The 19763-nt window shown below is 42.9% G+C and overlaps 1 protein-coding gene across 1 annotated transcript in view; it reads right to left on the bottom strand.

Moving 5' to 3' along the window:
• Positions 1 to 19763, bottom strand: part of TICRR (TOPBP1 interacting checkpoint and replication regulator) — a 46931-nt gene that overhangs the window by 20865 nt on the left and 6303 nt on the right. Inside the window, exons 3-14 of the mRNA XM_077774346.1 lie at positions 18476 to 18714; positions 16667 to 16901; positions 15359 to 15488; positions 9849 to 9988; positions 8824 to 9042; positions 6233 to 6384; positions 4901 to 4998; positions 4515 to 4608; positions 4341 to 4420; positions 3955 to 4194; positions 3373 to 3469; positions 1016 to 1073 (exon numbers count right to left, since the gene is read on the bottom strand). Coding sequence (XP_077630472.1) covers positions 1016 to 1073; positions 3373 to 3469; positions 3955 to 4194; positions 4341 to 4420; positions 4515 to 4608; positions 4901 to 4998; positions 6233 to 6384; positions 8824 to 9042; positions 9849 to 9988; positions 15359 to 15488; positions 16667 to 16901; positions 18476 to 18714 — 1782 coding nt within the window. The remainder of the gene's footprint in view (positions 1 to 1015; positions 1074 to 3372; positions 3470 to 3954; positions 4195 to 4340; positions 4421 to 4514; positions 4609 to 4900; positions 4999 to 6232; positions 6385 to 8823; positions 9043 to 9848; positions 9989 to 15358; positions 15489 to 16666; positions 16902 to 18475; positions 18715 to 19763) is intronic.

Raw genomic sequence — 19763 nt, 5'->3', positions numbered from 1 at the left:
GCTAAAGAGTCCATCAAAAACTACTTGATAAACTAGTGGAAAGCGTCTTCATCTGAAGCAAGAAGACTGACACACTCACCACGGGTAAAACTCTTCTAAGAGCAAGTCAGTTAAATACAACCCCAATAAACCATGACTCACAAGCTGGGAGGGGCCCTTATATTTATCGATCAGTGACAGACATTAAAGTTAAGGACACCAGTGACACCCAAGTTTCAAAAACAAATGCCTGAAACTCATTTGTGATCTGACAGCCAAACTGGATTTGTTTGCTTTCCCAAGTTTATAAAAGTTTAATATTGACAGAAAATGTCAAAGAAGAATTCATTACACAGAGAGCCATCACTAAAATTCACCGACTGTTAACTTTTGTCTTCTCCCTCCACTGCTCTCTACCTTTACATAGTTTCCCCCCAAGAACACAGCACAGTATGGGGGGGAGGGAGGACACCACCAAAAATAAGGGTCTATCACCCAGCATCCTGCCCATCCTCACATTTCCCTCTGGGTCTCACTATCCCTCACTGCTTCTTCCCTCCCGGAATTTAAGATCCAGGCAGGGGTCACACAGTGCATTCAGTTGTCACACTTACAGTGCTTTCATCTAAATCAATTTCACTGCCTCTTTTCCTTTCTGTGGCTTTCATAATAATGATATTAAAAAAAAAAAAAAAAGATTTCAGGCCAGGGGCATCTGGATGGCTTAGTCGGTACAGCGTGCGCAATTCTTGATCTCAGGGTCATGAGTTCTACCCCCGCATTGGGTGTAAAGCTTAGATTAAAAATAAATAAATAAAATAAAAAGATTTCTGGCCGGTGATTTTGCAGAATGCAGTTATTTTGAGACCGTGTGAATATCTTACTCTCTTAGCGCATGGTATTTGGACATATTTCATTAACCAATGACCATATACACTTATCATTTAGAACTGTATGCAGCTGCTTAAATACATGCAATGAAACTAAGTTTGTCATCCTAGCCAGTAAATGCGTACACTGAGAAGACAAAGTATACCTTGCACTGTATCCTTCACCAGGGGTGCAGGCTGCGGAAGAGTGAGGCGAGAGCTCTCCTGAAAGAGGAGTAAATCGGTATTCATTTCAAAGAATAAAAATTCCACATGAGACCCTCTGAGCCTTGCAGCTCCACTTGTAGGAATCCCTAACAGAAATACCTGTCAAATGTCCCAAAACAGATGTTCCAAGGACACAGAAGCCTGCATTATAATACAAAATAAGAACCACCCCAAATATACATAAGGAAAAAAAAAATCCATAAGGAGTGAAATAAATTTTGATACATCATCCAACACAGACACTCAAAGATTAGTAAGACCTCTAAAAACAGAAGGAAGGAAGGCTTAGCTGTACATACACAGAAAGAGCCCCACGATGGGAAAAGTGGGGGGTGGGGGAGAGCAGTGTAGCTTTGTGGCGATTTGTGACATTTCTGTACAGGCATGTATGAGAGGTATGTGGAAACCTTTGATTGGTGCCATCGGTGTGTGCAGAAAAGGGCCTGGGAACAGACGCAACCGGCATCAGGGATTCCTTCTGAAGAATGAATGGAAGAAGGACACTCTCAACTTCTGACTTCATAACGTTTCAAGTTTTTAACGAGCATGTATACCTTTATACTAAAAAAAATAAGGGAACACCCATATAAATGAGAGGATGACTATGCTTCTTAAAAACAAAAATGTTTATTTTTGAGAGAGCACATGAGTGCGGGAGGGAGAGAGATGAGGAGAGGATCCGAAGCAGGCTCTGTGCTGACAGCACAGAGCCCAAAGTGGGGCCTGAACTCGTGAACTGTGTGCTGAGATCACGACCTGAGCTGAAGTCGGATGTTTAACCAACTGAGCCACCCAGGTGGCCCCCCTCTTTTTTTTAATTTTAGAGAGAGGCTGTGAATAGGAGGGAAAGAGAGGGAGAGACAGAGAGAGAGAGACAGAGACAGAGGGAGAGGGAGAGACAGAGAGAGAGAGACAGAGAATTTTAAGCAGGCTCCATGCTCTGCGCAGAGCCCAATGCAGGGCTCAATCCCACAACCTTGGGATCATGACCTGAACCGAATTCAAAAGTCAGATGCCTAACCCACTGAGCCCCCCAAGCACCCCGAGGATGACTATAATCTTAAGGAGTCTCCATATTAAACTATACAATAATCTAAAAATACAGATGCATCTATACAATGGAATTGTTTTTAAAGCTTACGGTTGTTTCCTTCCCATTATGCCCATGTGTTACTTGAAGAATACCATATGGAGGCGGACTTAAGGAGTACGAGAAAGGACTGCGAATCGTTTTAACATCTAGAGAGAGGAGGCCTGAGACTTTTGCTGCCGTCCAGTCCACTTTTGGATTTCCCACTCTCCACTCAGGATTCCAAGATACTTAAGATTAGCGCATTATTCACGGACACTTAGGAAGTCACACTAAGGAAGTGAACACCACTAGCTCTTAAAAAACAATCCCACCTTGGGGGGCCTGGGTGGCTCAGTCGGTTAAGCATCCAACTTTGGTTCAGGTCATGATCTCACGGTTCGTGGGTTTGAGCCCTGCGTCGGCCTCTGTGCTGACAGCTAGCTCAGAGCCTGGAGCCTGTTTCAGATTCTGTGTCTCCCTCTCTCTCTGACCCTCCCCTGCTCACACTGTCTCCCTCTCTCAGAAAAAGAAAATTAAAACAAAAACAAAAGACAACCCCACCTAGTCCCAAAGGGCAGTGATACGAATCTAGGGACAAAGCAAACCAGTGTTCCGATGAATGCTCCTAAAGCTACTACTTATAGAATTTTAACTCTTCTCAGAATTCCTGCGGTTCCAAAAGGTTTCAACACCCTCTCATTTCTTTCCTTAACAAGACATCAATTCTACTTAATATTAACAGACTCCAGCTGGGTTCAAGTCCGCCCATCTGTCACAGAAAAGCAGATCACCGCTTCAAGAGAGCATCCCTCCCTACCCCGCCTTAGTGAAGTGAAAGATCCCCCAAAAGCACCTTCTTATCTGTAATCAGAGTCCTATTATCATGCACATCATTTCTTTCATTGGTCTCTTTGCTTATGTTTGTTATTTTATGAGTTTTCTTGTCTACCAAATATTTTGAATTAACTTATTCATTCCTAACTTTCATTTGCTGATTTTCTTTGTATCACCTCTAACTGTCATACTTCTGGGTAAGATGGTTTATCTTTAGCAAATGTATCGCTCTTTATTTGTTGGATTAAAAACATCTGCCTTATTTCTGTATCTTCCAATCACTATTCCCTCAAAGTACAGACACTGCCTTTCAATCTTACTTATTGCATCAACTCATGCTGGAAAGGACAGGTGTGGAGGCACCATTTCCTTCCTCTGGAAATCACTTACTTGTTTTGTAGCTCTCTTGGACACTTTGGGAATTTCAATTTGTCGAAGATTCTGCGAAACCTCTGCAATGCTTTTATGTCTTATTAACGCATTTTTCCTTTTAAAAACAGAAAGAAACAGCCAATATACATTCAATAGTGGTGACGAGTAGTTACATTAGAAAAGAACTAGAGTTTATAATAGAACATTAAATAAAGGTCAGCTTTTCTGGCACAGGTCTGAATCTGTAGCAAAACACGCCAACTTCACCAATTTCCAAATAACTGCTACAAATTCAACTGGTTATGAATGGTGTGAAGAACACAAAGTGCGCTGAAGCCCTCAGCATGTCTCATGAAAGGCTTCCAGCTCATGGAGGCTCTACGCAGACAGGTAAGGGCACTGTGGACCATGTCATCAACACCGCATGCTCCCTGGATGGTCAAAAGGGTGTCAGATGCTGCAGGTTAGGAGCTACAAGAGGTGGTTTCTATGGTGCAGAAGTAAGGGCAGCTAGGGATTCAATACGTTACACAAAAGGGAACTGCCCTCTGCTCCAACTACACCAGGGCCAGCAACTCCTTCAATCCCTTGAACTCCCACCTTCTTTTCTTGGCCGATCTGGTACGAAGCTCCTCCAGCAGGTCAGATTCAGTGCCGCCCGACACCGATCGCGGAGCACTGGACATGAGAGGCACAGAAAGAAGCGGGGATCCGCTCTCCTGTGTCACGGAGTCATCACTGAAAAAGTCCAGAGGAAGGACACCCGCTAGCTTCTGAGGGATCATAAAGCCCAGGCTGTCGTAAAGAGCTCCCAGCGTCTTCGGGATGGAGTCGATATACCTGCGGGGTAGACTGGTTAAATATGGAGCGGTCGCCATTCCACCCCTCATCCAGCACGAGACGGTCCCCCAATTCCATGGCTCACACACAATACCACATGTGGCCCCTGGTAAGACAGCTGTAAAGTTACTAGACCTCAAACTTACAATCCCAAAATTTCTTCCAGAAACTTTGCGAGGTACGCCGAATCCTCAGTTAAACACACCACGCGCAGCAAATCCGTCACCTGAAGAAGACAGTTGAAAATCACCATGTGCCTTCTGCAGGGGAGTCGAAAACCTTTGAGGCCGACTTCCAGGGGCGCCAAGCCGTATACTTGCCTCCTTCACCACCTGCTCCATATCGTCTCCACTTTCACGTAGGGAAGGGCACTGCAGACACATCTCCAGACGAAGGAATACCTGCAGCCGGCACCTTGAGAGAAAAAATATCTGGTCATATCGATCCTGAGTGCCATTTGACTGAAAACTCCTTCCTCAAGCAAAGATCTTTTTACAGAAGAACCACAGCCAAAAAGGAGAAGAGCCATTGCTTTCTCTAATGACATGGTTATTAGGCAAATGGGTGACTCAAACTGCACATTCAAGAATCAGCCACAAAAAGCCTCTGAGCAACTGGCAATCTATTTTAAATGAATAGAACCAGATCTTAGAGCTTTGTTTTAGAATGGTAGTACATCAATCAATCAACAAAGGTAGTTACTTACTCTCTGACTTTATCTTCATCCAGTTTTTTGCCCAGATCCTGTCGAAGACTTTTGCTAGTTTTTAAGAGGCAATTTTTTACCTGATTCAGGCAATTCATCTGCAAATACAGAATTATTACATAGGAGAATACAGAGTTACATACTCTACCTAATTTATTTCACAGCTGACTAATGCCCTAAGGGAAGTACATTCCCCTATGAATTTCCCTCTTATTGAATGAAAAATAGTGAAAAGAATGTTGTTCTTTCTTATCATCAAAAAGAACAGGGTAAAAAAGGTATTTAAGAGCAAGGGGGCATGGATACAACAAGCCTGCCTATCTGACCTTTCTTAAAAAAAAAAAAAATCTAAGGACTGTAAACAATTCCTGTTCACTTTATTTATGTATTTATTTATTCTTTAACGTTTTATTCATTTCTGAGAGAGAGGGACAATGTGAACAAGAGAGGACCAGAGAGAGGGAGACACAGAATCTTAAACAGGCTCCAGGCTCTGAGCTGTTAGCACAGAGCCCGATGCGGGGCTCGAACCCATGAACCATGAGAGCGTGACCTGGGCCGAAGTCGGACGCTCCACCAGCCGAGCCCCCCAGGCCCCATCAATTCCTGTTCACTTTAGAGGAGACTGGCTTTCAGCACTAACCGTGAATAAAGACAATGACAGCATGATCTAAACCAGTGGTTTACAACACTCCTTCTACGTAAGAGTCAGGGAGGAAGCTTTTTATAAGTAAATATGCCCAGGACCCATATCCCAGAGATCTGTTTCAGTTGATCTTGAGGAAGCCAGACATCAGCATTTTTAAAAATGTTGTAGATGACTCTAAAGTGTAGCCAGGTAAGAAACCCTGGTTTAATTCATGCAGCTAACATGTAGTTGAGGACAGAGAATTTGTTAGAAAAGAAATACATGTAGGGGTGCCTGGGTGGCTCAGGTGATTAAACATCCGACTCTTGATTTCAGCTCAGGTAATGATCTCACAGTTGTAAGATTGAGCCCCATATCAGGCTCCACATTGAGCATGGAGTTTGCTTAGGATGCTCTGTGTCCCTCTCCCCCTCTTTCTTGCTCGCTCTCTAATTAAAAAAAAAAAAAAGAAAAGAAAAGAAAAAAAAGGAAGTACGTGTAACTACTACTACCCTCACCTGCCCCATTTCCTGGATTTCCACTTCACCAGCTCACCATGTCCACCTTCCAAGATCTGGAATTACGTTCACCCCCTTATCTTATTTTTGAATCGCACACTGTATAGCAGTCATTTCCCAAGACACAGGACCCAAACCCACCAACCACTCCATCTCTGATAAACAACAACATCCATACTCTCTTACTTCTAATTCCTTGGTGCCTTTGGACTTCAGGAATGCTTTAATGGTGGAGATCATATTCCGAGCGCATGAATGCAACATGATTTCTCCTGTGGCCACAGTCTTTTGGTAATTTTCATGTATGTAAGATAGGAGCTCCTCTTCAGTTTTAAAGTCTGTGCAGGGGGAAAAAGAAAATTAAGTTGATCATCACCTTCAGCTGAAGTCATTGTACGGTTTAAGCCAGTGGTTGTCAGCTAGGAATTTTGCCTCCCAAGGGACATTTGGCTACGTCTGGGTTTCCAGACTGGTGGGGAAGAGGAGGGTGCTCCTGGCATCTAGTGAGCAAAGGCTGGGGACGCTGCTAAACATCCTGTGCTACAAAGGCCAGCCCCTAACAGAGAATTATCCCACCCAAAATGTCAGTGGTGTGGAGGCTGAGAAAGTACAGAGATCGGGATTAATTTTAAGGCTTTGAAAATGAAATGTACCTGTTATAAAGTTAAGGATAACTATTAATGGAAATGAAATAAACTATAGGGGCCCCTGGCTGGGTCCGTCAGTGGAGCATGGGACTCTTGATCTCAGGATTGTGAGTTTGAGCCCCATGTTGGGTGTAGAGATCACTTAAAAATAAAATCTTAAAAAAGGAAAAGAAAAGGGTGTCTGGGTGGCTAAGGAGGTTGAGCATCTGACTCTTGATTTTGGCTCAGGTCATGATCCCAGGGTTGTGGGATTGAGCCTCGTGTCAGGCTTCACACCAGGCGGGGTGCCTGCTAGAAGTTCATTCTCTCTCCCTCTGCCTCTCTCCCCTGCTTGCACACTCATGCTCTTTCTCTCCTCAAAACAACAACAACAAATACCTATATAACCTCCAAAACCTAGCAGAAAGCAAGAAGAATAAACAAAGCTTGATTAATCCCACAGTCTGATAGAAATGAAAAAAACACACAAAAAAAATAGAAAGCACAAAATAAGACACTAAAAACATCCAAGCTTATCAGTAAATATAAACATCTATTTTACAAATACACATGGCTGGGTAAAAGAGAAACTATGAGAATGGATTAAAAAATTCCCTTATATTCCGGATGTCACAAAATATTGAGAAGTATCAATGAAAACAGAATATAGCAAACTTGTATAATGCAGTTAAATGAGTACTTAAAGGAAAGTCCATAGACTTAAATAATCTTTTAAAGAAGAAAAATAAAAACCAATTAGCTAAGGGTCCAACAAAAGAAACAGCATGAGAGAATAAATCCAAAAAACAAAGGCAATAATAATGACAGGAACAGAAATGAATTAAGTAGGAAAAAAAACCCAAGAGAGATCAGCAGAAACAAAAAAATAATTCTCTTAAGAGCCAAATACAGAAATCTATAGTGAGACTGTACAATATTAAATACAGAAAGGGTAAATAAGCAACATTAGAATGGAAAAACAGAGATTTGAAATACTAGTAAGAGGTAAGGTCAAAGTTAATTTTTTTCCCATAAGACACCCATTGGTTCTGGAACCATCTGTTGAAAAGATTATCCTTTTCCCATTGAATTATTGGGGCACCTTTGTCAAAAAGCATACACCACTGCTGGGCAGGTCTACTTCTGCTCAGAAGCTAATCCAGAAACCGTGTTAATAGTAATAGTACTTGAGTACTGTTAATTTTGCTCTCCCTTGAATGAAGCATCCACATTCATGAATACTTTTTTACCAGCTCATTTAAGNACTCTGCTGGGGGCAGGGGGTGGGGGGAGGGGGAGGCACAGAAAAACTCTTCAAGGAGCAGAAAACTTTTACTCCAGAATTCTCAAAAGAAATCAGACGTGAACTCATGTTCTTGTCCAACATATGCCGTCTTTACAACCCTCCCTCCCACAGGACTGGTTCTGGTAGCGTGAGCTAACTATGTGCCCGGAGGATGAGAACTCACTGCAAGTCAATCCATTTTTTAGAAAAGAAATAAGAAACTAATAGGAAAATTAACACTACTGGATGAAATTCTTCTGCCCAACTCTGAAAGACCTTAATACACTAGATGATTCACGAAGCTTCCTTTCTCCCTCTATTTCTCCAGGGATGACGCTTCTGTAACCACCTGTCCCAGGGCCATGCCATGGCCTCCTTGTGACTTTGCTTATGCTAATTCCCCATTTGGCACGCTCTTCCTTTACCCGCCTGCCAGCCGAACTCTGCTCACTCCTCAAACTCTAGCCTGGGCTCCACTGGCTCCTTAGACGCCTCCGAAGGGCCTCTTCTGGCCCAAGGCTGACCTTCTCATTCTCAACGCCTAGTATATGTCTTTTCTGTTGTAGATTCTTGGCTCTCTTAGGTCTTACACTATTAGTTCATTACGAATTTAATGTGTGTGTTTGTGCGCATGTGCGCACGCACATATGAATTCACTATTGTCATTTTTTGGTTGGATCATAAATCTGAGATTAGGACATGATCTTACTTTTATCGTATTCCCCGTAACACACTTTGAGGAATTCAGCAGACATTCAATAAGTGTTCATTAATTGAGGGATATGATTAAAACTTCTAAAAATTATGAGGGTATGAAAGAATAAACTTGACCTTAGACACCAAGAAGCTATGGCATTGAGAAATACCTTTAGGTTTAGAGCTTCTGAGCATTCTCCCTCGGTTTTCCAGTTTATCTGCTACTCTGCCACCGGCTGTCCTTGGGATCCCCTTCTCCCCGGCTGCATCCGGACTGCCATTTGGACACGACTTCTGAGCCTTCACGTTCAGCCTTGCGACATTCAGCATCTTTAAGGAACGGCACATGGTGTTCATCTTCTGCCTCACGGGAGTGCGAGGGACCCCTCCTACCAAAACAGCATCGTGGGAAGACAAGGAAAATAGCTTTTACTTCTGCAGAATTGGAACCGCTTTAGTTTGGATTCAGGATTCCGTGAGAGGATGCTGAATACAGTACATCCCTTGGGGAGGATCACGGTGAGGGGGTTCTCTCATCTGCCTGTACCTACCACAAAGAACAGAAAGACAGCTCTTCTTTTAATGGAGGTTTAGGAACAAAACATGGCAACGAGATTGGGTGAATTTTATTAGTAAGGCAGATGCTGTACAGACCCAATGTGTCATTATCCAGGGGTCACAGAGTTGTGACGAAACTTCTGGAAGGCAATTGACCAGTCTGCATCAAAAGCTACTTTTTCCCCACCTTTTTGATACAGTAACTTGTTCCTGACAACTTATACTACGGAAGTCATTCAAAGAATCAATCCTACGCGTCCCGTACACCACAGTATTACTTATAATGGTAAAAAGTGAAAACTGTTCAACAGCGTAAGAATTTCATCAATGTTGTGAGGCGATGAGGTAGAACAGTAACCAAAACGGCAAGGTAGCCAGTGAATGAATGTTGATAAGTAGCATACAAAGTTGTATTTGTATTTCTGTCATAACTAAAAATGGAAATGGTTTATGAAGAAGGTACGATTGTGGGTGATACTTTAACATCACTTTTGTACCAATGTAATTATTTTCAAGTTTGAGATGTAAGAACTTGTTCTCTTATCCATTACCATTTCAACCCCACTTTAGGGAATGCCAGGCTTTCAAAACACACACTCTCCAGAAAGATGGCCCCAGAAACAGTCTATGTGCATACGTTTCTTTCTGCGGTCTTCCTCATTAGATGTGGTGTATTCTTCCCGAGACTTTCTCTGGTAGAGCTCAGAGAGGCAACACGTTAATTCACTTTCGGTTTTGGAAGACTCTTCCTTATTAGATGAGGCAGCCTGTAGTAACCTGTGAACAAGTCAAGATGTCTAGTACAAAGCTGAAATTCTGATTTTTCAAAATGCTTTAAAAAAAACAAAATTCATTATCCTTTAAAAGCTAGTCAAAAGATACCCCCACAAGCAGCCTTCAAAAAATGTATTTCCTCAGGAGGGAAAATGTCCCTCTCTTCTCATTTATGATTTAAACAGACTCAGAGACAGAAGCCACCCATTCACAAAACCATTAATCATTACATACGGTAGTGACATCTCTACTAATGAGACCCTTAATGTCCTATGGTACATGTCTAACTTAGGCAACTACTCCATAGTTATTTTTTACTCGCTGTCCATACATTAAAGTAGAGGATGATGTAATACAGTATAGTAAGTGTCACAGTGCCTTCTGAATAATTCTTTCACATCATCACATCATAGTAAACTAGCTTGGGATTGAGGAGAAGGGGAGGAAGTGCGGCAAAGGGGCTAATCAGTTATGAAATGCTTTTCTGCCTAGGGCTAAGTGTCACTCACTAAGGGAAACTATGAAAACTGTACAACTTTCAAAACGTATTACTTGTAGGGGCATTTGGGTGGCTCAGCTGGATAAGTGTTTGACTTCGGCTCAGGTCATGATCTCACGGTTTAGGAGTATAAGCCCCACATCAGGCTCTGCACTGATAATGCACTGATAGTGCAGAGCCTGCTTCAGATCTTGTCTCCCTCTCTCTCTCTGTCCCTCCCCAGCTTGTACTCTCTCAAAAATAAGTAAACGTAAAAACAACAACAACCACCCCATATTACTTGTATTTCACTATCTTCCATTATCTGATCTAAAGTAGGAGAAAGTTATGTTGAAATTAGTTGAATCTGCCGGGCTTCTCCGTTTCACACACATAGTTCTGAAGCAGGCTAGGTGCACTGGGATTTCCTTTAACTGTGGGGGCGGTTTGTTTTTCATTCTGTTAATTTTTTAGAACTTATGAACCTTTCAATTACACAGAAAGGTAGTGAAAGCATTATTACAGATGCATCTCCCACCAAGATTAAATATTTGCTAACGCTTGACCTTATCTACTTCAGATTTTAATGAAAGTAAGCATTATCGACACAGAAAAGCCCCAATCTTTTCCCATCCTTTTCTTCCAGAAGTATTCCTAGACTTGTGTGTATCTGATTTTTAGAGATGTACATATGTATCAAAACCAACATAAATTGCTCTTGTATACAGTGGAAGCTTTAAAAAATACCATACACCATTCTTTTGCAATTTTCTGTCTGTACTCAACATTTTTCCTGAGCTACAAATAGCTCTAGGTTATTCCATTTTACTAACTTGTCTATAATGTTCTATCATGTAACCATACCACGGTCTATCCGTTTCCCCGCTGAGGACAGCCGGTTCTTTCCATTTTTCACTTGTAACGACTGGCAACGAACAACTGAGTGTAGCTCTACTCATGTTTGTGCAAAAACTTTAATGCAGACACGTGAAAGTGGAATTACTGGGTGTCAGTATATAAAGTTTCTCCTTTATTAGGAATACAAATTGTTCTCTAAAATAGTTGTAACCATTTACAATTCTATCATCTAAAGTGTTTTCGTTTCCCTATGTGCTATATCAGACCTACCTACCTTCGACAATCTAATGGGTATAAAATAGAATCTTATGGATTTTTTTTTTTAATGTTTTATTTTATTTCTAGGAGAGAGAGAGAGAGAGACAGTGTGAGCAGGGGAGGGTCAGAGAGAGAGGGAGTCACAGACTGAAACAGGCTCCAGGCTCTGAGCTGGCAGTCAGCACAGAGCCCGACGCGGGGCTCAAACCCACGAACCGCGAGATCATGACCTAAGCGAAAGTCGGATGCTTAACCGACTAAGCCACCCAGGCACCCCTTATGGATATTTTTTATTTAAAAAAATTTTTTTAAATGTTTTTAAAAATTTATTTCTGAGAGAGAGAGAGAGCGTGAGCAGGGGAGGGTCAGAGAAAGAGGGAGCTACAGAACGTGAAGCAGGCTCCAGGCTCTGAGCTAGCTGTCAGCACAGAGCCCAACGTGGGGCTCGAACCCATGAACCGTGAGATCATGACCTGAGCTGAAGTCAGACGCTTAACTGACTGAGCCACCCACGCACCCCATGCATGGGTTTTTCTTACTGTAGTTTTCATTTGCACTTGCCTAAACAGAGCATTTTTTTTTTTGTTTTAATGTAAGCTCTACTGGGCCCAATGCGGAGCTCGACGTCAGGACCCTGAGATCAAGAGTCATACCCTATACTGGCTGCGCAGCTAGGCTCCCTGAAATTGAGTATCTTCTCTTTTCAAATTACTGCTGTTAGATTTCATTGTATGAATTGCTTGTTTGCATTTTTCGCCTAATTGCTTATTGTCTTCTTATTGACTTTTCCGAGCTCTGTAGTAATTTAGGTACGAATCCTTTGCTGGTTATACAGATTACAGCTGCCCAGGCCTATGACTAGTCCTTTTCACCATATAGGAAATTTTAAATTATAGTCATTTATTTTCCTTCATGGTTTCAGTGCTTGATGTTTTAATTAAGAAATCCATTCCCAGCCTGGAACTACTCCTGTGTTTTCCCTTCTTAAGATTTTAAAGTTTTACTTTTCACATTTGCTTTTTGAAACTTATCAAGAATTTATCACTGTGTATGCTGGGAGGGAGAAATCTAATTTTTCTTGCTTTTCTCCTGGAGAGCCAATTGTCACATCACCATTTATTGAACAGTCTATTCCTTCCCAAGTATATAATTCTGCCTTTGGTGTATGCTGAGCTACCACATGTGTGTGGGTCACTATTTGGGCTCTCCTGCTATATGGGTCTCTCTGTCGATCCCTGCACCAATACCATCCCACCCTATTTATTAGCACTTTATGGGTAAACGGTGCTATCTTACAGGGAAAGGTGCACCTGTCCTGTCTTAGCCTGGGTGACCTGCACCACGTCCATGAATCAGAAGACTCATTACTAAGTCAGCTCTTCCCAAATTGACCTACAGACTCAATGCACTCTTGGTTAAAAATCCTGGCATGCTTTTCTGGTGGAAATTAAGATTGAGAGGACTAAGACTACTTGATTTCAGTACTGAAGACAATGTGATAGTAACAATTTCTGGACTAGATTCTTTGCAGAAATAAACCTGCACAATGTTGGTGAACAGATTTTGACAAAGTGCTACAGTAATTCAATAAGAAGAAGACTGTCGTGAGGCGCCTGAGTGGCTCAGTCGGTTAAGCGTCTGACTTCGGCTCAGGTCATGATCTCACGGTTCATGGGTTTGAGCCCCGTGTCGGGCTCTGTGCTGACAGCTCAGAGCCTGGAGCCTGTTTCAGATTCTGTATCTCCCTCTCTCTCTGACCCTCCCCTGCTCATGCAGTCTCTCTCTCTCAGAATAAAACATAAAAATAAAAAAAAAAGAAAAAGACGGTCGTTTAATAAACAGGGTTGGAACAACTGGTTACCTATACGTCAAAAATAAACCTTGACTTTACCTCTTAATACTATTTTGACTTTCTGCTGCATGTTTTACATTTCTAATATGGTCTATGTCTTCTTCTTAAAAAAAAATTGCTCAGTTTTGCTACAGATAATTCCATTTTATTTGGCTTCTCAAAAAAATCACTTTATATTTGTTGATTTCTATTATTTTCTGTGATTCATTATTGTTCTTTTTTTTAATGCTTTATTTATTTCTGAGAGAGACCACGCAAGCAGGGGAAGGTCAGAGAGAGAGGGAGACACAGAATCTGAAACAGGCTCCAGGCTCTGAGCTGGCTGGCAGCACAGAGCCGGACGCAGAGCTCAAACCCACGAACCGTGAGATCATGACCTGAGCCAAAGTCGGACACAACCAAATGAGCCACCCAGCGCCCAATGCATTATTGTTCTTATCGTTATTACTACCTTCTTTATTTTTGGGGTTTACTCTCGTGTTATTTACTGTATTGGACCCTTAGCTAACTGGCTTCTAACTTTTTTTTAAAATTTTTTTTAGAGTTTATTTTTGAGACAGAGAGAGAAACCATGAGTGGGGAGTGTCAGAGAGAGAGGGAGACACAGAATCCGAAACCGGTTCCAGGCTCTGAGCTGTCAGCACGGAGCCTGATGCGGGACTCGAATCCATGAACCATGAGATCCGACCTGAGCCGAAGTCGTACGCTTAACTGACTGAGCCACCCAGGCGCCCCTTAACTTTTCTTATTTGTATTTTTTCATCTTTTATTATATTAAAAAAATTTTTTGGTTCATTCATTCATCCATTGTAGAAGAGACAGAGTGAGTGAATGGGAAAGGGGCAGAGATGGAGAGAGAAAGAATCGTAAGCAGGCTCTACACGGTCAATGTGGAGCCTGAAGTGGGGCTCAAACTCACAAACTGAGCTGAAACCAAGAGTTGGCCGCTTAATCGACTGAGTCACCCATGCTCCTCTTATTTTTAAATGCTTATTTATTTTGAGAAAACATGTGTGAGCAGGGAAGAGGCAGAGAGAGACGAACAGAGAGAATCCCAAGCAGGCTCCATGCTGTCAGCACAGAGCCCAACGTGGGGCTTAATCTCACAAACCAGGAGATCATGACCTAAGCCAAAACCAAGTCAGACCTTTAACCATCTGAGCCGCCCAGGCGCCCCTAACTTTTCTTATGTAAAAGATAGTTTAAGCCCTGGGGTGCCTGAGTGGCTCAGTCAGTGAGCGTCCAGCTTCAGCTCAGGTCATGATCTCGCAGTTCGTGGGTTCGAGCCCCGCATCAGGCTCTGTGCTGACAACTAGCTAAGAGCCTGGAGCCTGTCTTCAGTCTGTTTCTCCCTCTCTCTGACTCTCCCCTGCTCACGCTCTCTCTCTCTCTCTCTCAACTAGCTAAGAGCCTGGAGCCTGTCTTCAGTCTGTTTCTCCCTCTCTCTGACCCTCCCCTGCTCACGCTCTCTCTCTCTCAAAAATAATAAGACATTAAAAAAAAAAAGATAGTTTAAGCTCTTAAATCTTCCTGTAGGCATAAATTTAGCTGCATTATACAAATTTTTCATTTTTACTGAGATTTAATACTAAATATTTTCTTTCTTCCATAATGAGAACATTTTGTTTTTGTTATTAATTTTTCCCAAGTTTTTACTGTGGTAAAACATATCAAGTACACTGTCCAGTGCTATTAAGTAGATTCATCACGTTGTGCAACCATCACCTCCATCCATCCCCAGAGCTCTTTTCATCTTATAAACATGAACCTTGATCCCCATCAAACACCGCTCTCCATGTGTGATTAGTTTTTAGTATTACTGGGCTATACTGAGAAAATGCAGTCCGCTAAAAACCCAAGCAAACCCATACGCAGATAAGCGAGGGCCGATTTCATCAATCAAATATCCAGAGAAATAAAGTCTTACCAAAAGGACTCCATCAGACTTGAACTGGCACCAGTCAGGTTGGAGCAGGGGAACCAGTTCTCCACGACGGCCGCGCTCCAGGGACCGGTGCGGCCAAGCTCCTGCTGGGCCCATTCTGGAACGCGAGCAGCTAGGGGACGGGCGCAGACGGGAAAGGAAGCAGAGAAAAGACGTTAGGATGGAAGAGCAGAATCCAAACATTCGCTCCTCCCTTGGTCTGACCACGTTCTGACAGAAGACGCACAGAGCCGCATCACTAACACTCCACCCACACCCCCCCACACCCCCGCCCCCAACGTTGTCTACACGGTCTGCGAAAAACGCCACTCCGCCAGCATACAAACGCAGGCTCGCTCGCGGTCTCTCAACCCAGTCACACCCTTTTCTCAGTCTTGGCATTTGCTTTTGGTTCTGTAGCATTTCCTTCAAGCCTTTGCTCAAATATTACTTTCTCGGGGCGCCTGGGTGGCTTAGTCGGTTGAGCGTCCGACTTTCGCTCAGGTCATGATCTCGCAGTTCGGGTTCGAGCCCCGCGTCGGGCTCTGTGCTGACTGCCAGCTCAGAGCCTGGAGCCTGTTTCAGTCTGTGACTCCCTCTCTCTCTGACCCTCCCCTGCCCACACTGTCTCTCTCTCTCCTAGAAATAAATAAAAACATAAAAATTTAAAAAAAAAAAAAATTATTACTTTCTCAACAAAGCCTGTTTAAAACTTCAACCCCCACCTCTCATCCCTTAACTCTCCCCATTCCTTTTTTCCTGCTTCATGTCAATGGCACTTATCTCTTCCAAATATACTGTGCCATTTCCTTATTCGCTGTCTGGTCTCCCCTGACTAGATGGTACACTCTGGAAGGATACAGACTTTCGTCTAGTTTCTTCTCTAATATAGTCCCGTTACTTAGTGCCTGCCAGAGCAGGCACCCAATAAATCTGTTGAATGAACCGGATAAATATCAAATGGATTATAGTTACATCTGCCCGGCATAAATAAGGTTTGTACCGTATCAGTAACAATGCACCAGACTGGCAGGTGGACAGAAGCACAATACTTTCACATGCTCTTCATCAAATATCTTCAAGTACAGGTTTCATCTCCTACCTCTGATTTCCAACCAGTTTCACAGAACCTTTGGCCTCCTCAGAGGTGCTTCAGGATTTCTATAAATAATGATGGTTTAAATCGCCTCAAGTATCGTAGCCTGTTCTTATCTGTTCTGTGATAGATACTGGGGTTCCACGCAATTCTGACGGCGAAAGGCACTATACACCACCGCCCCGAGTACGGTAGTTATCGGCCCAGAAGCTTACCACAGGCGGCGGGGTCCTCAAGTGACTTGTGAATCTGACTCAATACAACGTCCACAACATCAGAAAAAAGGAAAGCTGTGTCCTGGGGGCTCTCCACCCCAACTGTCTGCAGAAAGTCTCTTTGAAATTCAGCCTCCTCGGTGCGGAACACAGTGAGAATCATGGCATTGGTAGAGAGGGGGGAAATAACTCCCGTGATGGGGGGCCAGCCTTCACCAGGGTCCACACTGGCCACCTACATCAAGAGGTTCTAATCAGTGGAGAAGACTGTTGACGTCTGGCTAATGAAGAATGTAGCTTAGTAAAAGTGAGAATGATAGTTTCTCCCAATGATTATTATTATAAGAGACAAAACTGTGGAACAGACAGGCTGGATAGTTATTAGTGCTAGACTTGAATTGAGGGACATAATCCTAATCTCCAAATTTACAAACAAGAAAAACCTAAGGTTACCAGGAATATTTGCTAAGGACTTATCATGTGTTTATTACATATTACTCACCAGATCCTCACAACCACTCTGAGGTAAAAATGATTATTGGGGCACCTGGGTGGCTCAGTCAGTTAAGCATCTGACTTCAGTTCAGGTCATGATCTCACAGTTTGTGGGTTTGAGCCCCACATCAGGCTCTGTGCTGATAGCTCAGAGCCTGTTTCAGATTCTGTGTCTCCCTCTCTCTCTGCCCCTTCCCCACTCATTCTCTGTCTCTCAAAACTGAATAAATGCTTAAAAAAAAAAAAAAAAGACTATTGCCCCCATTTTACAGAGGAGGAATTAAGGCTGAAGAATAGGTAACCTGTTTAAGGTCCCCAAGGTGGTAAAAGGCAGAAGCCAAGCGTGTATGAATTCAAAACCCAAGCTTTTTTTTTAATGTTTTTTTTTTTTAATTTATTTCTAGGAGAGAGACAGCATGAGCAGGGAAGGGTCAGAGAAAGAGGGAAACACAGACTCTGAAACAGGCTCCAGGCCCTGAGCTGGCAGTCAGCACAGGGCCCGACGCGGGGCTCGAACCCACGAACCGCGAGATCATGACCTAAGCGAAAGTCGGACGCTTAACCGACTAAGCCACCCAGGCGCCCCATTCGAAACCCAAGCTCTTAACCATGAGGCAAGGGATTTACTTAGATCCGTAATTACGGAACAGAGCAGAGGCCCAAACTGGACCCCAAGTCAGAGCTCTGTCCATCAGAACACACACAACGCTTAGAACAATATCGGTCCAGAGACTATATAGTCTTTCTCTAAAAGTTTCACAAAGGATCCAGCATATAGAAGCCTTCTGAGGTTACAAAGGCATAAGACAAAGCAAGGTAAGAAATTTGCTGGTAGTTTAAAATAACCATCACCTTTGCATCAAATCTGGGTACCTATGTAGTTTTCAGAAAACATTTCTAAGTTTGCGGGACTTTTAAACACTATTACATCTAATTTTACAGTGAAGGGCTTCATAACGATGACATATATTAGGTAAAAATACAAAATTTAGAAATATGTTCTAGAACACTCAAAAAAATAACAAGAAACCTCCATACCCTAATACGCCCATTCCAATTGACCCCCTGCCTTTTCTTCCCATGTGAATATAATGTAACTTAATTAGAATCAAGGCACATGCAACTTTATAACCTGCTTCTTCACTAATGAGCACTGTCGTGGTGCTACCGAGAAATAGTATTATTCGCAAAAATGTCATCTGTGTCACTGAAACTAAGTTATGTGGGACACCGCCGGGCTCCTCACAGAACCCTCATCGCACCGTAGAAGGGTTTCACCAGACGACAGTAACTCAGCACGTGCAAGGCACCTACCAGGTGGGCCTCGTCGGCCGTCAGCCTGCTCACCAGCTGCGGAAAGAAGGTGCTCGGAGTCGAGGTGTTCTCCTCCGGACTTCGCAGCATCCAGCTGTCGGTGCCCAAAATGCTACTCGCTGGGAGAGCCCACTGGGCCGCTGTGCCTTTGAGGAAAATTCGGACTGGTTTCTGAAAATGTCTTTGATGCATGACCAAGGGCTCTAGGGTGACTGTCCATGTTTCTTGAACCTCTTTGCCTATTAGAAATAAGGAATATTAAAATTCTCATGCAAGGGTTACTAAAATTAGACTTAATAGAAGAAAAAAAAAGCAGACTGTCAGTTGAGGCGCTAGTGTTGTCGCACACGCTTCAACCTTCGTCCGCTGCCAGCAGGCTCCCAGAGCAAGTTCACTTCGCTCTCTGGGAAGAGCTAGACACGCAAAGAATTACAAGGGTGCAACTAAATGTCAGAACTTCTCCATAATTATGCCGTAGATATAAGTATTCAAGTAATACTCAGTACTTACAAAAAAGACAACACTGCCTCTTAAATCCAGGGTATTGTATCTTATTAAAATGTTAAATTCTAAAGACTATGACAAAACTGTTCGAACAAAACTACTCTTAAAATTTCCTTAAAGTGCACATCATGTATAACATAAGTTTTCACATCTACATCTCTAGATAGGATTACTCCCGTGTGGATACAGGATTCAGAAACGAGATTCACCATACGACAGACCACACGGCAAAGCCAATTTTTAAAAAAAAAATTTTTTTAACATTTATTTTTGAGAGACAGAGACAGAGTGCGAGTGGGGGAGGGGCAGAGAGCGAGGGACACAGAACATGAAGCAGGCCCCAGGCTCTGAGCTGGAACCCATGAATGGTGAGATCATGACCTGAGATGAAGTCAGATGCTCACCCGACTGAGTCACTCAGACGCCCCAGCAAAGCCAATTTATGAAGAGTTCACCACGCTGGCTCTTCCTGGTAACAAGCACCATTCTCAGAGCCTGTTGACTGATTTATTTCTTCTCTCAATCAATCATTGCTACTCTATGGTCTCCAATTGACCAATCTCTTCTATGAGGTGGGAAATCTTATCACCCCTTTACTTGGGCACCTGAACCATATTATCCTTCTTTGCAACAGCTGGAAAACTTTCTTTTTATTTTTAAAAAAATGTTTATTTTTCAGGGAGAGAGGAGCATGAGTGAGTGAGGGAGGGAGGGGGGTAGAGGAGAAAGGGAGGGGAGTAGGGAGACAGGGAGACAGAGAGAGAAAGAAAGAATCCAAAGCAGA

This window comes from Crocuta crocuta, unplaced genomic scaffold (genome assembly GCF_008692635.1).
Source record: "Crocuta crocuta isolate KB4526 unplaced genomic scaffold, BGI_CrCroc_1.0 scaffold7, whole genome shotgun sequence".
NCBI lineage: Eukaryota > Metazoa > Chordata > Mammalia > Carnivora > Hyaenidae > Crocuta > Crocuta crocuta.
The sequence above is the reverse complement of the archived record's forward strand: the minus strand, read 5'-3'. Positions and strand labels throughout refer to the sequence as shown.